The following is an 18,372-nucleotide window of genomic DNA, read 5'->3' on the forward strand; positions in this document are numbered from 1 at the left end:
CATTGAGTTCCCATCCAACTCAGACGCTCTGTTAAATTATGATAAAATCGCCTCCGCCACCCTTCCCATATTGTTTTTACCGTCTTCTTCACTTCCGGTCCGACAATCCTTGTCTACTTTGTCTGCTGCTACGGAAGCTTTTTTATATGTTTCAATGGAGCCTTCGGAAATCATTTTCAGACGTCCTCTTTTGCAAAATCTGGCATTTAAACGACAGATTGTAAAGGTCCTTTTTGTTTGTCTTATAATTTATCTTAATTCACTTTCGATTTTTCAATCTGAACTCCAAAACTTATTTCTTCCTCACCAATGGATTGGGCCTCATCTCTATATTTCTATTTGTGTAAAAAAAAAAAAACTAAAAAAATAATATTTAGTTTTTTTACTATTTCTAATATTAAAAATATAATATAATCTATAATTACGCTAAGGTAGATTTTTACGGGGGCAAGAACACATCCAATGGGGTCTGACCTGATCCGGCAACTGCTCAGACGGAAAGAGATCCGGTAACCTTTACCAAAACCGACACGTATAGGTCCTAAAGCAGCAGTGAAAGCTTCTTTTTCCAGTAAATATTGCGCGGGGTTTTTTATTTTTTATTTTTTATTTTTTATTTTCTAAAAAAGGTCTCCGTTCACTTCAAACTCACTCCCTCCTTTCTCTACAGAGACCGGAACTCCACTTTTTCTCCGTCTGCTCTCCCTTCTTTTCCACGACTCATGCTTTTGGAGGAAGCCAAACTGAGGTTAGTTGTCTAAGATCCGTAATATTCTTTACTTTCTGATAATTTTAGGAACTTGGGTGTAACTTGAATTAGTGGCTGTTTCGTACTATGTCGATTTCTTTTTATTTTTTTTCCGAATACTTTGATCTTATTCGGAAACTATTTGTTGAAGTGAATGGAAAGATCTCCTTAACTTTTAGTTTGGATCAGGCGTTATATTTTGCGGATGGTCGCTCATTTAAGAAAAGAATTTATGAAAATTAAAGGAAATTTGTGATCATTCTTTTGATCCCCTTTGTAGTATCTTCCCTTTTCTGGTCACCATTTAGAGTCCCTGGAGGATATTAAGTTGCATCGGCTTGTCCTGACTTCTATATGTTTTTATACAAGTACAGGTTTTTTTTTTTTTTTTTTTAAAACGCTCAAAAGAAATTACTCCATACCTTGAGCTAGCCATGGATGTATAGGATCTTCCCATTGTCAACCATACTTGCAGGCTTGTGTCGGTCAACCACCTTGACCTTTTTCTTGCCATTTATTTCACTCGAAGATCTGAAATTGTCTTAGATGGGACAATAGAGATGTATCTCTATCAAGATGGTACCAGCTGTAATCTGATGTCATGCTTTGGATACATATTACAAGCATATGAATGGAAGGCAGAGCGTTTTGTCTTTCTGAAGCTTACCTAAGAGGAATTAATTACCTATTACTACATAAAACCCATGAGTTGTTGATTCTTATAGACTCTTGCAGTTCATACTTTCTGCTCGAGTCTGAACTACAGTTACTGTTATTATTTCTCTTAAAATGTCGAACCCCTTACCCTTATGAGACTTGAACCTGAGAAGTCACACCAGAAGCCCCCTGCACTGTTATTTCAACATTTATTTTAGAGTATTGCCTTGCAATCAGTTGTCATATTTGGTGATCTTCTTTCTTTTTTCCCCTTTTTTGAACATTTCTTTTTCTTCATCATGATTTTACTGGAATTTGTTTCTTCATAATGTCGTTCGAAGCTCTTATGTCAACTTTATTTTCTCAACTGGAAAATTTTATTTGCAGCCATGTTCAACGACAAAGGACTACCACACTTGGAAAACTGGTCGTGTACTGGACGAACATCTAAACTTCCTCCAAGATGCCCATTACAAATCTTCACACTTTTGTCTACCAATAGTGGATCCAGTCCACCAAATGGGAAGAAACACTTGCCAAGTCCGAAAAAGGTTCACAGGCAGCATCAAAGAACATCTTCAGAAAGTTTTGTATTTGAAGAACAACCGTCCTGGCTTGATGACCTCTTAAATGAGCCTGAGACTCCAGTAGGAAAAGCGACTCATCGCCGGTCCTCCAGTGATTCTCTTACATTTTTGGATTTTCCAGGTTCTTTTTCCATGGCAGAGACATTTACTGGCCAAGAGGGTAGTCTTGTTGGACCATCTGTTATGGATTGGGAGAGTACTGCAAACTCATTCAGGCATAAAAGTTATTTTCACTCCCCAGTGGAGCTGTTAGGCCCAAGGCAGGTGTCAGAGAAATTTGGTGAATGTAACCTTATAGGGGTTCTAGACAGGGGAGAGAGCAAGTCAGCTAAATCAGCTGCATCTGATGTGGCTTCTGACCAAAAAGTGCTCTCCGAGAAGAAGGATGCTACAAATGGAAAACCTACTGTTTCCGAAACAGATACCATACGAGCTAAACAGTAAAAACTTGACTCCTCTCTCTTAATATTTTGGAAGATAAATATTGACTAAATTATTATTTTGAGGACTTGTATCATGCAATTTCTTTGGAGTTTCAGTTCTCTTAGTGACCTATATGTTGCTGATGGCATCTATTGTTAATTTGGGCAGATGAGTTCTCTTGAATTATGATCTGCATATGCCAGAAACATGTAGAGTTTTCCAGCTTATTGACTAGCTAGCTATAGTTTCATGTATTTATTTATCATCATAATCAAATAACTAAAAAAAGGAGAGGAATTTGAAAACTGTAAAACATTCAGTTTATTAACAGAATACCGATAATATTGGATAAGAGTGGTCAACATTTTTAATCTTGTTTCTGAGAAATTTCTACATAACTTACCCACATAGTTTGGATAGAGAAATTATGTCTCATCTAATAATTTGAAAATAGTAAAACATTTGTTAACAGAATGCTGATAATATTGAATAAGAGTGGTCAATATTTTTAATCTTGTTTCTGAGTAATTTCCACCTGACTTACCCACAGTTTGGATAGAGAATTTATGTCCTGTCTAATTCTTTTCTGTCCTTCAAATAACTACATGCTTAAAAAAATATGAGGTTCGGTTTTAATTCTATAATTAGTGTCATTGTGTTACTTAGAAGATTAGTTGGACATTCATCAGGTTGCATATTCTGTACACTGTTATCATTTCAACTATACTTGTAAAGGTTTGGTTGGGTTCATGATTACATAGTTATGGGCGGCCTTTGTACTAAAACTTTTCACTCTAATTTTTTTTTTTATGCATGTTATAAACTGCAAAGTTTGAGCTGCTGTTGACTAGTAGGATTATTGGGATGCAGGCACTTTGCTCAGCGGTCACGTGTTCGAAAACTTCAGTACATTGCTGATCTGGAGCAGAATGTCAGCATGCTTCATGTAATTGCAGTTAGACATTACCTTACCTTTTGATAAAAAAATATTAAGTTTGTCTTTACTTCAGCTGACATATTTTTATCCCTATGTCGTATAGGCTGAAGGCTCTGATGCAGCTGCAGAGTTGGCATCCCTTAAGCAGCAACACCTTATCCTGACTTTAGAGAATAAGGCTCTCCTGCAAAGAATAAAAAGCATTTCTCACGAGAAACAAATAAAAGATGGTAAGAGAATAATTTTGTTATCATTTCTCAAATTGATCCTGTTTTGTTTCTCATCCTTGGCCACAGTGTGACAACTGGATTACCAGCTTTTCCACATCAGAAATGAGAAATTTAATACAAAAGCTGTTCAGCACCTCTTTGATTAACAAGAAGTAACTTTTAAGCACATACTTAAATTTCAGCAACTGATCTACTTGGTGGAGCTTACACCTTGAAGTGCTGTAATGCCTTAATTTAGTGCTGTTTGAGTTTTCAGATGCTCTGAAGGCGACTCATCTTGTGTTTTTGTACAATGCAGCTCAATATGAACTATTGAGGAAAGAAGTTGAGCGTCTCCGATGTTTATATACTAGTCGACAGCAAGACAGATTAAAATGTGTTACAACTAAAGAAGCTGCGGAGAATCTAAATCTTGAGTTCGGTAGTTTGTCCCTCAGCTCAACCAATCATAAGGCGGCAGACTCTGTAAAGGACCCCATAGGTATGAAAAATGCGGCTCCTTACCCGTGCATGATGCTCCAAAAATCCTAACTTTGATGGCATCCTTAAAACTTCACCACACTGTTGGTGAAGTTTAGGTGATGATTTGTTGTTATTCATTTCTGGATGTTGGTTTTTGACTGGGCAAAACTGAACAATAAGAAAGGGTTTTTCCAGCTTTCTGCCTTTTCTTTCTGTTATTCATGACTCGGAAAAGCAGGCAGCCCCCGTTTGGAGTGGTGGCGGTGATATCTCACTCTTTCTTGTTGAAATTCTTGTATTATTTATTCTTAACAGTTCTCTCTGAAGTTTGTGTTTCCTGGCTTGCAAGAGTAGTTCTTGTCAGTGTATGTTGGAACGATTTGGGACATTTTTTAGTTTTTTTCCCGGAAGAGGAAAGGAGATGAAAAAATGGTCAGAAAAAAGAATGTGATCAAATTTAATAAAGGATGGCGTGGGTACTCTTGCAAGGCTGGTTTATTACTTCGATTGGTGACTCAAGTGATAGGACCAAAAATAGGGGAAGGGCGATGGAGCTTCTTCATCTATTACAATCCCATGTTTTGGTTAAAGAGTTTCAAAAGCCAGAGTAATAGGTTGCACATCCTTGAGAAGATACCTTAAATAGCACTCTAGTTGGTTGGGTAGAATTAGGGTTATGACTTATGAGTTTTACCTTAAACCCAATGGTAAAACTCTAGGATTGGTGCAAAAGGTGGTTGGAACAGGCTAAACGATTGTTTGGATTGGTGAAGTGGCTCGAGTGGAGGGTTGGGTGGACCTCGACGGAGGGGATGTGTAGGTGTATCCTCCGGGTTAGTCGAATTATAAGTTGGGTAGAGCGGTTTAGCCAATTTGAGCTAAGATAGCTAATGAAACGAATGAAAAGTAGTAGTACCAAAAAAGTCATCCTCTTTGGGATATTGCTTGGCTAAAAAAAGAGGGGTTAGTCAAAGCTAGATAAAATGTTGTTGAATTTTTGGAAAAGAGAAATACTTGATGTAAGTTGAGTATATGAACCTCTATTTATAATAGAAGAAAGTAGTAGAGTTTAATTATAATTAAACTATTTTTATTCCAGTTACACCCAAAGTCTAATATTTAAAAGATAAGTCATAACATAATTAAATAATTAAACATAAATAGAGGATTAACATAATTAAAATATGTTTTCACTGTTCTAATCACTCCCAAAGTCTAATACTTAAAAATAAGTTATAATATAATTAAATAATTGAATATAAATAGAAGACTAACATAATTAAAATACATTTTAACTAAAACTCTTCTGTGAGACTTTTTATTGCGAGAATTATGTAAAATTCTTCTATAATTTAATGGTATTTTATTTTATTTAATAATAAATATAATCGTATATTTAAGTGTAATTTAAATAAAATTTCAAAAAATAAAAAAATAATAAATATAGTTAAATGCGGTTTTAAAATTTTAAATAAATTTATTTAAAATCTGAATTACTTATTATGGTAAAAAAAAATTATAATTAAGCGAGCCCTCGTTCATTTTTTGTTTTGGTTTTTTTATTCTCGTTTTTACCCGTTTTCTGATATTGTTTATTTCTCACTGATGCGCGTCATTCTACTCTCTCCTTTTCTGCAAGCTTCTCTTGCGAGAGAAAACCCCCCTTCCTCCTCCCTACTCGTCTCAAACGATCAAAGCTGCGACAAAGAGCAAAAAAGCTGCATCGGTGCCATAATCTCCAAGTATCCATTATATCTTTACTCTCTCTGCTTCTACCTCTAGCTGGTCTGGTTTTCAACGATACTTTCTAGGGCTAGTGGCAAAAAACAGAAACGCTTGCCTGTTCGATCTTTAAGGTTCTTTTCCTCCTTCTTATTTGGAAATTGGCGCGTTTATAATGAATAAATCTGGCTCGCTCTGATCTCGTTGTCTCTTTATGTGGGATGGTTGAAGTGTTTTCGATCCGGGGGGCTTTTCCGAGGGAGGTTCTGCTTTCTTTACTACTCTGCGTGGAGTTGAATATGTTTGTAAATGGATTCATCCCGTTGTAGATAGTATCCGTTCTAGAAAATGCTGGAGTTTCTTACCGGGTTTTAGGATTTGGATGTATTTTATGATTTTTTGAACGTGCATACCTATGGACGATCAATGAAGAAAGTGGAGTGGATTTAGTAAAAAAGTTCACTTTGACAGTTTGCTGTTCTTAGGCTCCTTTGCCAGTTTATGAACTGAAGAAACTGGTTCAAGCTTTGTGGTTGATCCCCTCTTGGATATGCATCATTTGGTTTGAGATCGCAATCCAAATTGTTCACACTGTGACCTATTGGCTTTTGTCAAGCTTCTTAATGGTTGCGACTTTTTGCAATTGGAACCAGGGAGGGCCTGCTGTCTCATCCTCACTGTCAATAAAAGCTAGCTGTAATTAACAAATTGGAGTGTTTCAGAATGAGCTCAGAAAATGAAGATCAGTGCTTCATTGTGTCTCCTATTGAAAGCAAAAGTCATCCTAATAAGTACCTACTTCCTAACTCTCACTCTTGTTTCTCTTATCATTTGAAATTCATACATTTTATCTCTTTTAATAACATATTTATGTTCTTTAAGCTTTTAATATATATATATTAATGTTATTCGAATGGAATTCAGGCAGACTAAGATTTCCTATACAAGAGATTTCCTCTTATCGTTTAGTCATCTAGATATCTGCAAGAAGTTGCCTGCTGGATTTGACACATCAATATTGAGGTATCACTGAGTTCTAAAATCTTCAGATTTGAAAGTTCTCACTTTTGAATTAGGCTTGGCCACTAAATTCAATTTTTTATTGAAGCAGGGAATTTGAGGATACTTTCAATAACATACCTGAGTGGCTGAAAGTTCCGGGAGGCTTATCTTTACAAAGTTCGAAGCGCAGTGACTATGGTACGTCCCCACCAAATAACAACTCTCGAGGAAGCCAAGGAAGGTGGGATACTCGTTCTTCTGGTTCAAATGACAGGGATGGGGATTTCCAGTCTGATCGGGAATCAGGTGTGAATTCATGGCTCCTCCTAGTTTCTCAAGGCCTAGGGAAATAGAAAAAAAAACAACGTGCTTTATATTATATTGTTCTTGAAACTGTTTCGTGGAACTACTTCCTGACTTTGTCCTTTTTAGTGGCTTCATGATACACCTCTGATGCACCTTTGATACATTGAAAACTAGTACTCTTTATCAGAACTACAAATTAGATACGATTGCCTGTAGGCATACAGCTGTCGTATTGGGAGCTAGGTGGCCTTTTCTTTTCTAACATCTTTGTTTTGAATAACTTTTGTCTTTAATTTTTAATGTGGTCTTAATAAAAAGTTAAAATCCGTTTTTTCACATGCCTCAATTAATTGTAAGCTCATTGAAAAACTTGATCAAGTTAACAAAAAGAGGAGGGCACATCATAAGGGTCTGAGTTTTTAAAGTGAAGTTTTCTAATTCTCTTTCACTTTTTTTAGATGTTTCAAAAATTGTTAATGTTTCCTTAGTGGTAAGGCAAGGTGAGTTCATACCATTCTGATAGCTGTTAGATGGTAAACGATTCATAGAATTAGTAGTGATAAGTTGTGAAAGCTTGAATGTCTTAAACCTTTTCTATGTCAAAACTGCACCTAGCTTTCTGACCTTCTTCAAAGGTTTTTTTTTTTTTTTTTTGTCTGTTTAGACTCTAGGTTTGGTTTTTTTGAAGAGCAGATTCTAGGCATGTTTAATAGGAGATTCACTCTTCTCACCTGGCACATGGCCACATAGACTCTTGCTCAGTGGAACATTGATTACTTCCTTATTCGCTTTACTTTTTTCATGTTTTTTCCCCTTTAGTTCTAGTCTTTTACAAACCTAATTGTTTTCTGCTCTTAGAAGTATTTGGGTTGGTACTGTAGCTCAATGGCAAGGAACCTTGCCTCCATCATGTACAATGCATGTTCAAGTCCCAGCTTACCTTTTAATGAAGAAAAGGAGTAAATCTTTCCGAATGTATGAATGAATTGGTTTGGGGACTTTGATTAATTCTTCTCTACCTTACAGATACTGGACGACGGTATGAAAATCAATCCCGAAAGTCATGGCAAAATCCAGAGCATGATGGGCTTCTTGGAAGTGGTGCTTTTCCAAGACCATCAGGATGTAGTACAGGAGGCTCCATTGCTTCAAGGATTCGAGGAAGTGACCATTACCCTCTGAACAGGAGTTCTGAACCTTATCAACCCCCACGCCCATATAAGGTTTTATGCCACCCTACTTTGAGGGTCTTTGTACCTGTTCTCTTATTTTTCCTTTCCACCCTTGGTGCTGTCTGTCCCTGTATTAATGTTGTTTATATTGTTTCACTTTTCTTTTTTCTTGTTCTTTTCAGGCACTGCCCCACACGCGACGAGATAACACTGACATGTTTAACGATGAAACATTTGGCCCTTCTGAATTTTCTAGTGAGGATAGAGCAGAAGAGGAACGAAATCGAAGAGGTGTGTTTCTTCCTATTCTTCTTCCTCGGCTTCCTCTGTTTCTTTTTTCTTTTTCCCTTTTCTATTGTAGTTTTGATTTTTCTTTTTTGGACTACAAGAAACTTATTATTACTTAACATCACGATTAGTTATTGTTTCCTTGTAGCTTCGTTTGAATTGATGAGAAAAGAGCAACAGAAAACACTACAGGAGAAGCAAAAAACTGGTACAGACAAGCATAAAGATCAGGTTGGCACGGATATTTGCATACTGTTGGGAAGTTCTGAAGCTGAGAAGACCTCTTGGAACTGTAACTTGAACAAATCAGAGGATTCTCATGTCGAACCTATTATTGAAAATGAGTCTGTCAAATGTTCTTTGCCCACCCAAGCTCCAGCAGCCAGACCTCTGATTCCCCCTGGTTTTAAAAGTACAATGTTGGAGAAGAATATTGGTGCAAAACTTTTGGCCCCTTCCCCGGCTCCAGAGGTATTTGTGCTTATTCTGCAGAGTAGGATTTGATTTGTGCAGATAATGGATTTGATGATGCTTGCGTTACTATCACAGGTTGGGCATTCTGGAGTTGAGGATGATAATAGCCGAACCAAGTTCATTTGGATGGCAAAAGGCTCGTGCGACAATCAGGATGACATGAAAAGTTCAACAAGATGTGAGGACACCAGTGAGAAGAATGTATTGCCATCATTGGATGTCGAAGTGTCTGATCATTCAATTCCTCTTGAGAATCCAAGGGCTAATGAAATTTCTAATCAAAGGGAAGCTGGTGCTGTTTGGCCAGATGGTGCTATTACTGACTTCGAGGGCGACAAATTGGCAATGGGTGGGAGTTTGGTTACTCCTGGTGAGGGTGCATCAATTCTGCAAAAGCTTTTTGATAGTGCTCTGACCCTAAATGGTGTTGACTCACTTAGTTCTGCTGAGGTACATACGATTGGCTTGAAGTTGTTGATCTTATTTTGAATCTACCTTCTATTTCTGTTTTGTACTTTAACCTAGGAATAATGATTATCTAAATCACTTTTTTATATGGTATAAAAGCTCATAATTGTGAAGGTACACATGATAGCACAAAAATAAAAAATAAAAATAAAGATGTGTCATGAGTAATTAATTATTCAGTATTATGGCTGAAAGTTTCCTTGTTTTCTCCTGTGATTACATCATTGCATTGTTACCATTTGTTACATAGGAAATTTTTTAAAGTTTAGCATCATTATGAAATATAGTCTCTGTTTTCCTGCATCTTTTGTACTTGAACTCCTCAAAAATTGCTCCCTTAGTAGAAAAGTATGCTGCTAAGTTATATGATTAACCTATCTTCTTTTTGTAAAGTTGTCTAGATTTTTAGTTCTGTCAAACCAGTTTTACACAGGCTACTAGAATAATTTGATGGAGTTTCACTTGGCATTGTTATTCATAAGTTTTCTCATCATTTCAAAAACAAAAAAAAAGTTTTCTCATCTTTATGAGCTGGGCTTGAACAAGTACCAAACTTGATTATTGTTAAGGAATAGTCCCACATGGATTAGTGAGTACAAAGATCTTGAGTTTATTAGTTGGGAAAGAGGTTTCCTAAGTTGGCTAGTCATTTTGGGATGGGCCTTAGACCCACCTTCACATGGTATCAGAGCAGGTACTCATATGTGGGCTTACACCTAAACTATCCACTTGTAGGGTCACAAAAAAAAGGCTTATACTTAAACTATCCACTTGTAGAGCCACAAAAAAAAGGCTTACACCTAAACTATCTACTTGTAGAGCCATACAAGAGGGCCTACACCTAAACTATCCACTTGTAGAGCCACAAAAGAGGGCCTACACATAAATTATCTACTTGTAGAGCCACACAAAAAAGGCCTACACCTAAACAATCCACGTGTAGAGCCACAAAAGAGGGCCTACATCTCAAACTATCCACTTGTAGAGCCACAAAAATAAGGCCTATACCTAAATTATCTTCTTGTAGAGCCACAAAAGAGGGCCTACACGTAAGGGGGAGTGTTAAGGAATATTCCCACACGGATTAGTGAGTACAAAGATCTTGAGTTTATTAGTTGTGAAAGAGGTTTGTTAAGTTGGCTAGTCATTTTGGGATGGGCTTTAGACCCAACTTCACAATTATTAATCAGGTTGAAAGGTGTGAGGAGGATTATTTAACCTTACACTTGTTGGTGATATTTGCAACCTGGAAGCTGTTCCACATACACCTGTTCAAATTTTATGTTGTTAAAGATATTTAACTAGAAAAACAGTAAGTTTTTTAACTAGTCCAGCTGTCCAATTGAAATGTCATCATTTTTCAAAAAGAAAAATATTTGTTCATACTTTTAATCTACATTCTGAACTCTTACTTTAACCCAGCAACCTGTCATGACTTGGGAGTAGTCCCCTTGCTAGTGTTCTCATTGGTGCAGCTGAGGTTGACTTGACATTGGCCTTAGGCCTCAGTTACAATCTCCTAGCCTTATCCAAATGAGTAGAAGATTTGTTAGTTAACTTTAAATAATCTGATCCTAAACCTTTTGGATTGGGTGATATAAAGTTGAATTATCTGAACTTAACTATGGTTCTGGTTAGAGGCTTTGTAACGCCTCCAAAATTACTGAATTAAAATTGAGGGACAAGGCTGGAGTATGAGTTACCCAGCTACTGGCTTCTCATCTCTCATTGTAGTTTTCTAAGTTTAAAGACACGAAAGTGAAATTTCAGTTGCTGTTTTCGTAACTTCAGTAGCTAGTACAAGAGAAAAGTTATTAAGAAACTAATTCTCAGAAAAGGAAAGAGAAACAATGGTGTGCTCCAATAACCAAAAAGAAAAAAAATCTTTTATTGATCTTCAAAACTTGCTCAAAGATACAATTGATTTACATATTTATAGACTCTAAAACATCCGACTTGCCAAAATATGTAACCTCACCACAATGGAAATTTCCTAAGCATAGATGTCCTAATTACATTAAATTCTGACTTTCTATATTGAAATCATGCTAAGAAAGGATTCCAACAACTAATTTAGATGGAAATCATTAATAATGAACTAACTTTGGAACTTTCCTAAATTGACTATTGATAAAGTAAACTTGCTGACCAAAGATTTTCCTAAAGAAAACTCTCCTATTGGGACTATGGTCAAACTACGAAACTATTAGAAGTGGAAACATGTTGACTTTCCCTATATAGAAATTACCTAAAGAACTTTCTTGAAATAGGTAACAGTTACATTTCAATCTTCTTCCTTCTTTTATATATCTTCAGTTGTTTTCCACAATTGAGCCATGTTCTACATCTTTCACCCTTTCTCTGCTCTCCTTTGTGGTTTTAGAATTTTTTCAGCGGTTTCTTTCAAGACCTTTAGAGGTGGAGGATGATTCAAAGTAGTTATTAGTTGGTTTCATTCTGATAGATGTCCGGCCTTGGCAGTTATTACATTTATCTGATGAGATTTGTGGCATTGCTAATTGTTATTAGATCTCTTGGTTACATACCTCACGGACTGCCAGCTCCATGGTAGACAATCTAGCATGTGTTGGAGTTACTCAATAGTAGATCCCACATGACGTGTTTTTTATTTTTTAGCTAGTTTGTCTGGCTTCTTGTGTTTCTTCTCTTTCTTTTAATGCATTTCTAACTATTTTAAAAAAAACGGGTAATAGATGTGTGATATTGAATGTATAATTATTCTGGAGGTCAATTTTAGCTTGTTGACCATTGTGTTGGATGGTAGGAACAATACCAAAACTTATATTTTCTTCATCAATTTTCTTCTCAAAATCTGACTGAGAGAGGTGGTGAATAGGTTTGAACTTTTCGTGATCCTTTGGCCCCATACTTGGTAGTAGAGCTGTTGAGAAGGAAGGAATAAGTGTTTCTCTTGCCACTATGTATTACCTCCGTATCATGTTTCCATGGTCTTTCAAGTAAAAGGTGGCATGTTTCCATGGGATTAACATCACATTATATGCTGTCTTTATTTTTATCTCCAATGCCAAAAGTAACAAAACACCTTTTTATGTTTGATACTTCACATGAAGTATTCAACCATGCAAACTTGTAAGGTTGACTTCTGTTTTTAGATTGAGCTTGGTAACCACAGTTTGGGAGATAATATTGTCACAATGTCATGCATCAATAATCACTTTGACTGTGTGAGCTCCAAGAGAACCAGCAGTGGTAAAGATATTGTGATGCATCCAATTCTCTTAATCTTTCTTTGGGAGTAAGAAAAGACCTACTGACTAAAGATAAATGGGGACCATAGTCTTCGGCTCTAAAGGTAATACCATCACTAGTTTCTTCCTCTTCATCTAGACAATCTCTATTTTTGTTTGAGTCCTCAGTAGTATATAAAACTATTTTCTCACTTCCATCTTCATGGACTAAGAGTTGTTGTCTAGCTTGTGGACATTGGGCTTTGGGATGACCTGACTTTCGACACTTAATAGATCATGAGGAGTAAGTGAGGTAGATGACTGAAAGGAAAGTTGGTAGTTTGGTGGTTTAAGAGAGTTTTTTCATCTTCTTCTGCATATTGAGCTTTGGTGAAGGCTTTTAAAACAAAAGTAATGGTAAGCCTATGTAATTTCCTCTGTATAGATGGTATCAATTGACTCACATATTGAGAAACCAATTGATTTTGAGTTTCTCTCAACCAATTTCTTGCTAGCAATTTGTAGAATTCTTCAGTTCATTAGGAAATAGATTTTGTACTTTATGTGTGTTTATGAAGTCTTTCATATAAGGCTTGATGGTAGTTGAAGGGCAAAACCTCTTCTCACATTAGTTTCTTCATCTCTTTCTGAGAACTGACTTCACTATTACTAGAGGATGCTGTCGAATTCTAAAAAGAACATACAAAAACAGTAATTCCTGGTTATTCATTGCACTTTCCAATCAGATCGATTGCCACACTTACTATCAACCTCTATCAAAAGAAGCAATCATCACACCAATAATAGGAGCATGTGCAGACCTTTGGGAATAAGCAAACTCACGCATGGTGAGTGAAAACTCCAAACTTCGAACTTCAATTTCAAACTTCAATCACTAGTTGGCAACAAATCAAACCAGCACCACGAAAAATAACAAAGAACAAACTTTCTAGAAGATTAACCTGGTCTGGACACATCAATGCTGCTTTTTAAACCAGTTCCAAACCCAACTAGGGGCACAGGCATAATAAACCTTCTGCAAACTATATTAAACCATCAGCCTAGAGGTTGTAGTGCAAGAACGAGAGAGACTAAGCTGGAAATCCTCCTAGAAGATAAGATTATATTTTTCCGAATCGGAGACTGCCGTAGGTGAAGAGGAGTAATAACTGTCTAATATCCATGCTACAACTTGATACCATGTAGAAGTTGTAAATCAAGAAAAAGAAAGAACTTGAGAAAAAGAGAATAGAAGACTTGTGGAAGTTCTAGTTTCTCAAAGTGAGAATACCAGACATGATTGGCATCTGCAGTGAACCCCTAATCCACCTTTATTAATTTATTGTAAGATACAATAAGGACAAAGACACAAATACCCCTACCACTAGAATGTCATCTGTGATACCTTCGTAGAATATAAAAACAGAAATATGACTAACTTAAACAATCAACCCAGGTATCTAAGTGAGAGCGTAACTAAATAATTCATTTACCAATAAATATAATCTTGCAAATACCTTGAAAGTTACATTATTCAACAAGTGCTAATCTTGCAAATACCATGACTGTGAAATAGCCGGCTGCAGCCAACCTCCTGTTCCTCTTGTGAATAGAAAACTGAAATATACATATACATAATAAAAGTAAAAAATACTGAGTGACTATTATTGCAGATAATCTATATAGCTGCAACTAGTGTCTTCATATGAACAACTATGGATAGGCTAAGAACTAATTGAGTAATTTGTGCTGATGTGGTGAGTGCTTGTTAACTTCTCACTTTTTATTGTTATATATTTGTTTCTATTGAACTGTTCTTAATGTGATTAACATGTCACTATAAGAGATGTAAAACAACTCAATGATATAATGGTGTAATTGCCTGTCTCCAGCAAAACTCCTAAAAGGTATATCTTTAACTATTATGATCTAACAACAATTGTTTTTTATTACTGCAGCATCCAATTGTCAAATTAGATGAGGACCGTTGGAACCCTATGCCTTCTTCCAAGTTTGCTCATTGGTTTCTGGATGAAGGTAATAAAGCTGCATACAGCCTTCAATATCCTATAATTTTATTTTTCACATTGTATATCAAAATTGCCCACAAAGCTGAAAGTTTTATTATATCTTGCTTCAGAGCCTAAAATTTCCGATGAGGACCACTCATCCTTCAAATCTAGAGATCTACTTTCGCTGATTAGTGACAAAGGAGGGCACCACGTTTCTAAAGCTTCTGATGAAACAGCTGTGGAGCACCTCCCTTCTTCTGTTTTGTTTGAAAAGGGCCAAGTTTCTCAGACGCTGGTAGAACCACATAAAAGTGTCATGTCAGAAGCAAACTTAACTGTGCTTACATGTGAAGACCTTGAACAGGTCATCTTGGCGGAGGCAAGTGAAAGTAGTATGCCAAATTTGGTCCGAGGTGGATCATGGGATGTATCAGATTCCGAACTTGATCCTCCAAAAGATGTAGTGGACAATAATGCCTCCCAACATCTTCTTTCTCTGCTTCAAAAGGGTTTCCCATTGAAAGAATCAGCTCCAGCTCCTAGTTTTGATGTGGGTACAACTGATAATAATGGTGCAAATTTGGAAAATATTGAGGAGATTCATAGTGCTGAGAAAACACTTACTCTTGAGACACTATTTGGGTCAGCCTTCATGAAGGAGCTGCAGTCAGTGGGAGCCCCAGTATCTGTGCAGAGAGGAACGACTGCAATGGGTGCTACAGTTGGTGATTGTGGTCCTGAAAAAATTAACCCTCAAAGTAATCTAATGACCTTAAACCATACCGACGCAAAATCAGATGTCTTTCAGGGGGATTGGTTGGGGCCTGATAATCCTCGAACTGATAGCTCAAACCTGAGTGGTGTGGGTTTTGAAGAGAGAGTTGATGGGGCCATGGAACTGTTACTACCTGAAGAAGAGAGCTTGATGAGTTTGGGTGGTGATGCAGTGCAGCTTGTAACCTCTAAGACTCAGGATTTCTTATCCACTAAGGCACCAGTTGAGATTGTTGATAAGCTGATGACTTTGAATGCTATAATTAAGGGTGAAAGGTCTATGCTACCTGGTGAGGATGGTGGTACTGTCTTCCATGATGCTTATGATCTAGTAAATCCTGAGCTTCCATTCCAGCACTCACATGGCCAACCTTCTTCTCCACCATTTTCTCATCATCAGATTAGTCATCATAATATGAGGCCTTTTTTCCAGCAACATACCCATAGGAACCCCCAGATGATTGGTGCAGAAAACATCCTGCATCATGATTTCAGTCATTTCCCTTCCAATGCTTTTCGTCACCCACATCCTTTTAATGGTCCTGGGGGGCCCAGATTTGATCCTCCCCATCATCCAATAATGCCGCAGATGCGATCCTTACATGGAAAATTTCCACCATCTCAAATGCTCCAAGGATTGCCAAGAGGTGTACCTTTATCTCCACCAATCAATCACATGGGTGGTTATGTTACACAAGACCTGGGCCCATTGCAAGGTTTTGCTTTGAATCATCGGCAACCTAATTTCCCTGGCACTGGAATGATGGTACCAGGTAAATCTCTCAGTTTGAATTTCCTGGGCCATTATATGCTTGTGATTTAGTCATGGCAGTTTCTCTTTTAATATATTACTTGGAGAAAAGTGATTAGGTTATCAAGTTCAGAATAAAAAGAGTGATAAGGTTATTAAGAAGAGAGGAGTAGAAGAAAAAAAAGAATCTTCTTTCAGCCTATCTCTGATTGTGTGTTGGTCATGATCTTGGAACTTCTTTCCATCCATCTGAAAATGCATGATCACTAGGATTGTCAAAAACTGTGTTGATGAACTGCATCTTATGTCATGATTTTTGAATTTGAGCCCCCCATGTTGCATGGTTCTCTTTGTTGCTTTAATTTTCTAGTGTTGTGATGCTTGTGATTTTCTGAATTTGTTCTGGTCTTAGCCAGACATTGACCTAAAGGTAGGTTGTTCTGTTGTCAAATTCTTATTCAATTTTTCTTTAATGCCTAGAAACAAGTACATAAAAGAAAATATATCTCTCGTTCATTGAAATGATCATAGTTGGGAGGAAATGTGGCTGCATGGCTATTTGATTGGGAGATGGGGACAAAGCAGGAAAGTAAAATGCTGTGGAAGAAAGAGATGCACAATGATTTTTATGTTTTCTGTAGTGTCCTTTGAATTTGTTATAGACTTTGAACTAGGAGTTTTGTTTGCCGACTGTTCTGCTGCTTATACTCATCATGTAAGGTCAAAATTGGAATTTTTTTTTGAATTTAGTAGGTGAAATATAACAGAGATTTTATTTTTTGAGTAAAAGAGTGAGATCAACTCCTAATTTCAGTTTGACTATTCATCTCTCATCTTGTCGCTCAGACTCCCTGACTCCCTGCTTTCACCCTAATGTGAGTCAACTTTTTGCCTCTGTATTTCCTGTCTTCAATTTCAGATTCTTTATACTATTATTCTTGATAGTGTCTGAATTTATATTCAAAACAATTACCTGACACATGCGACCCAAGAAACTATATTCATCTCTTTCAGGTGGTGGACCTCCATCACTTGTCTTTTGTTGATTGGGAAGATTAGGCTCACTAAAAGGAAATTGCTTCAATTTGGGTCGAGCATTTCTTCAATTATTCTTCTTCTTCGTAACCCAGTCTTGACTACTGTGTTGGTATAAGATTCATACTATATTGTTTGTGAACACATTAATTGTTGAATTACTAGATAAACAGTAAATTATGCATATGGTATCTGTGCCAATTGTCTTTGCAATTTAAGCATCTCTTCGCTTGCACAAGTGCCCACCTGGAAGAGCATCAAATGCTAAATCAAGTAATCATCCTGCATGCTGATAGTGGTTTTATGTGTTTATCAGAAAAAGGAAACTGTGTCACTGTAATCTATATTTAAAAGACAAATGTTTGTCTGGTTATGTAATTTTCTTGGATGAATTGGTGAATCCATTCGTTAAGATATAGATTGCTGGATTGAGCATTCATATAGGTGGAGCACCACTAGAGTCTTATATGTCTCTGATTGCTTGATGTTGGTCCGAGTCACTCCTAGTCTCTGTTGGTGTCTGTGTGATACATCGAACCATAGAAAGTAAATTTCCACCTCTTTATTGTTGCAGGGCAAATAAATCATCCAGAGTCATTGGAACGGCTAGAAATGGAGTTTAGAGCGAAACAACAAATTCTCCCAAGTGGTGCTGGGCAGGCCCCCGGGATGTATGTTCCACCCGAGCTTGATATGGGTTTCAGGTACAGATGATACTGCTGGCAATTGGAACATTTCTGTTACCATTTTGTTTTGATTAGGGTGTTGTAGGGGTTTGGTTTTCTCATTCCGATGAGCGGATTCTATCCTTGTGCTTAAGCGCATGCTCTATTAAAGGAATTCTACTTCAAACGACAACTAAGTTGACTAAAACCATTCCTCATCAAATTGGATCAACCACTCTCAATTCCTCATCTAGTTAATTGGGCAAATTTTCATTTTAATCACTTCCTACCTTGCCCATGAGGTCTATAAAAACTTGGGAGTAATAAGATATATAGAGGCTTTTGAAGTAGAAAATGTGATCTTTATATATTTCTTTTTTAACAAATTGATAGATCTTCTACTTGCTTCCCATTAGGGTTTTGAATTTACAAATTCTTGAGTTGAACCCT

General features: G+C 36.8%; 2 protein-coding genes across 3 annotated transcripts; both read left to right on the top strand.

The window, feature by feature from the left end:
* Positions 1–479: 479 nt before the first annotated feature.
* LOC137948831 (uncharacterized protein At4g06598-like) lies at positions 480–4,423 on the top strand. Its single transcript, XM_068795010.1, has 6 exons — positions 480–571; positions 671–748; positions 1,793–2,432; positions 3,286–3,361; positions 3,456–3,582; positions 3,881–4,423. The coding sequence occupies exons 3-6, from the start codon at positions 1,795–1,797 to the stop codon at positions 4,111–4,113; spliced, it is 1,074 nt and encodes a 357-aa protein (XP_068651111.1). The 5' UTR covers positions 480–571; positions 671–748; positions 1,793–1,794; the 3' UTR covers positions 4,114–4,423.
* Positions 4,424–5,684: 1,261 nt separating this feature from the next.
* On the top strand, positions 5,685–18,268 carry LOC137948067 (uncharacterized). 2 transcript variants are annotated; one of them, XM_068793994.1, is made up of 11 exons: positions 5,685–5,900; positions 6,420–6,557; positions 6,691–6,789; positions 6,878–7,074; positions 8,101–8,297; positions 8,429–8,537; positions 8,683–9,005; positions 9,084–9,458; positions 14,644–14,722; positions 14,826–16,244; positions 17,832–18,268. In XM_068793994.1, exons 2-11 carry the CDS (start codon positions 6,490–6,492, stop codon positions 17,969–17,971), a joined length of 3,006 nt encoding a protein of 1,001 aa, XP_068650095.1. In that variant the 5' UTR covers positions 5,685–5,900; positions 6,420–6,489; the 3' UTR covers positions 17,972–18,268. The 2 variants fall into 2 exon arrangements, with proteins under 2 accessions (XP_068650095.1, XP_068650094.1); XM_068793993.1 differs by having other exon boundaries at positions 5,685–6,557.
* The last annotated feature ends 104 nt before the right edge of the window (positions 18,269–18,372 follow it).

The sequence above is a fragment of the Aristolochia californica genome, unplaced genomic scaffold (genome assembly GCF_029961685.1).
Source record: "Aristolochia californica isolate CCGP_79_NKW_82.1479 unplaced genomic scaffold, dmAriCali1.0.hap1 SCAF_13, whole genome shotgun sequence".
NCBI lineage: Eukaryota > Viridiplantae > Streptophyta > Magnoliopsida > Piperales > Aristolochiaceae > Aristolochia > Aristolochia californica.

Coding starts and splice junctions, on each gene's coding strand:
- LOC137948831 (XM_068795010.1), top strand. CDS start 1,795: ATGTTCAACGACAAAGGACTACCACACTTGGAAAACTGGTCGTGTACT. Junction 2,433..3,285: donor GATACCATACGAGCTAAACA/GTAAAAACTTGA, acceptor ATTGGGATGCAG/GCACTTTGCTCAGCGGTCAC. Junction 3,583..3,880: donor CGAGAAACAAATAAAAGATG/GTAAGAGAATAA, acceptor TGTACAATGCAG/CTCAATATGAACTATTGAGG.
- LOC137948067 (XM_068793993.1), top strand. CDS start 6,490: ATGAGCTCAGAAAATGAAGATCAGTGCTTCATTGTGTCTCCTATTGAA. Junction 6,558..6,690: donor AGCAAAAGTCATCCTAATAA/GTACCTACTTCC, acceptor AATGGAATTCAG/GCAGACTAAGATTTCCTATA. Junction 8,538..8,682: donor AGAGGAACGAAATCGAAGAG/GTGTGTTTCTTC, acceptor GTTTCCTTGTAG/CTTCGTTTGAATTGATGAGA.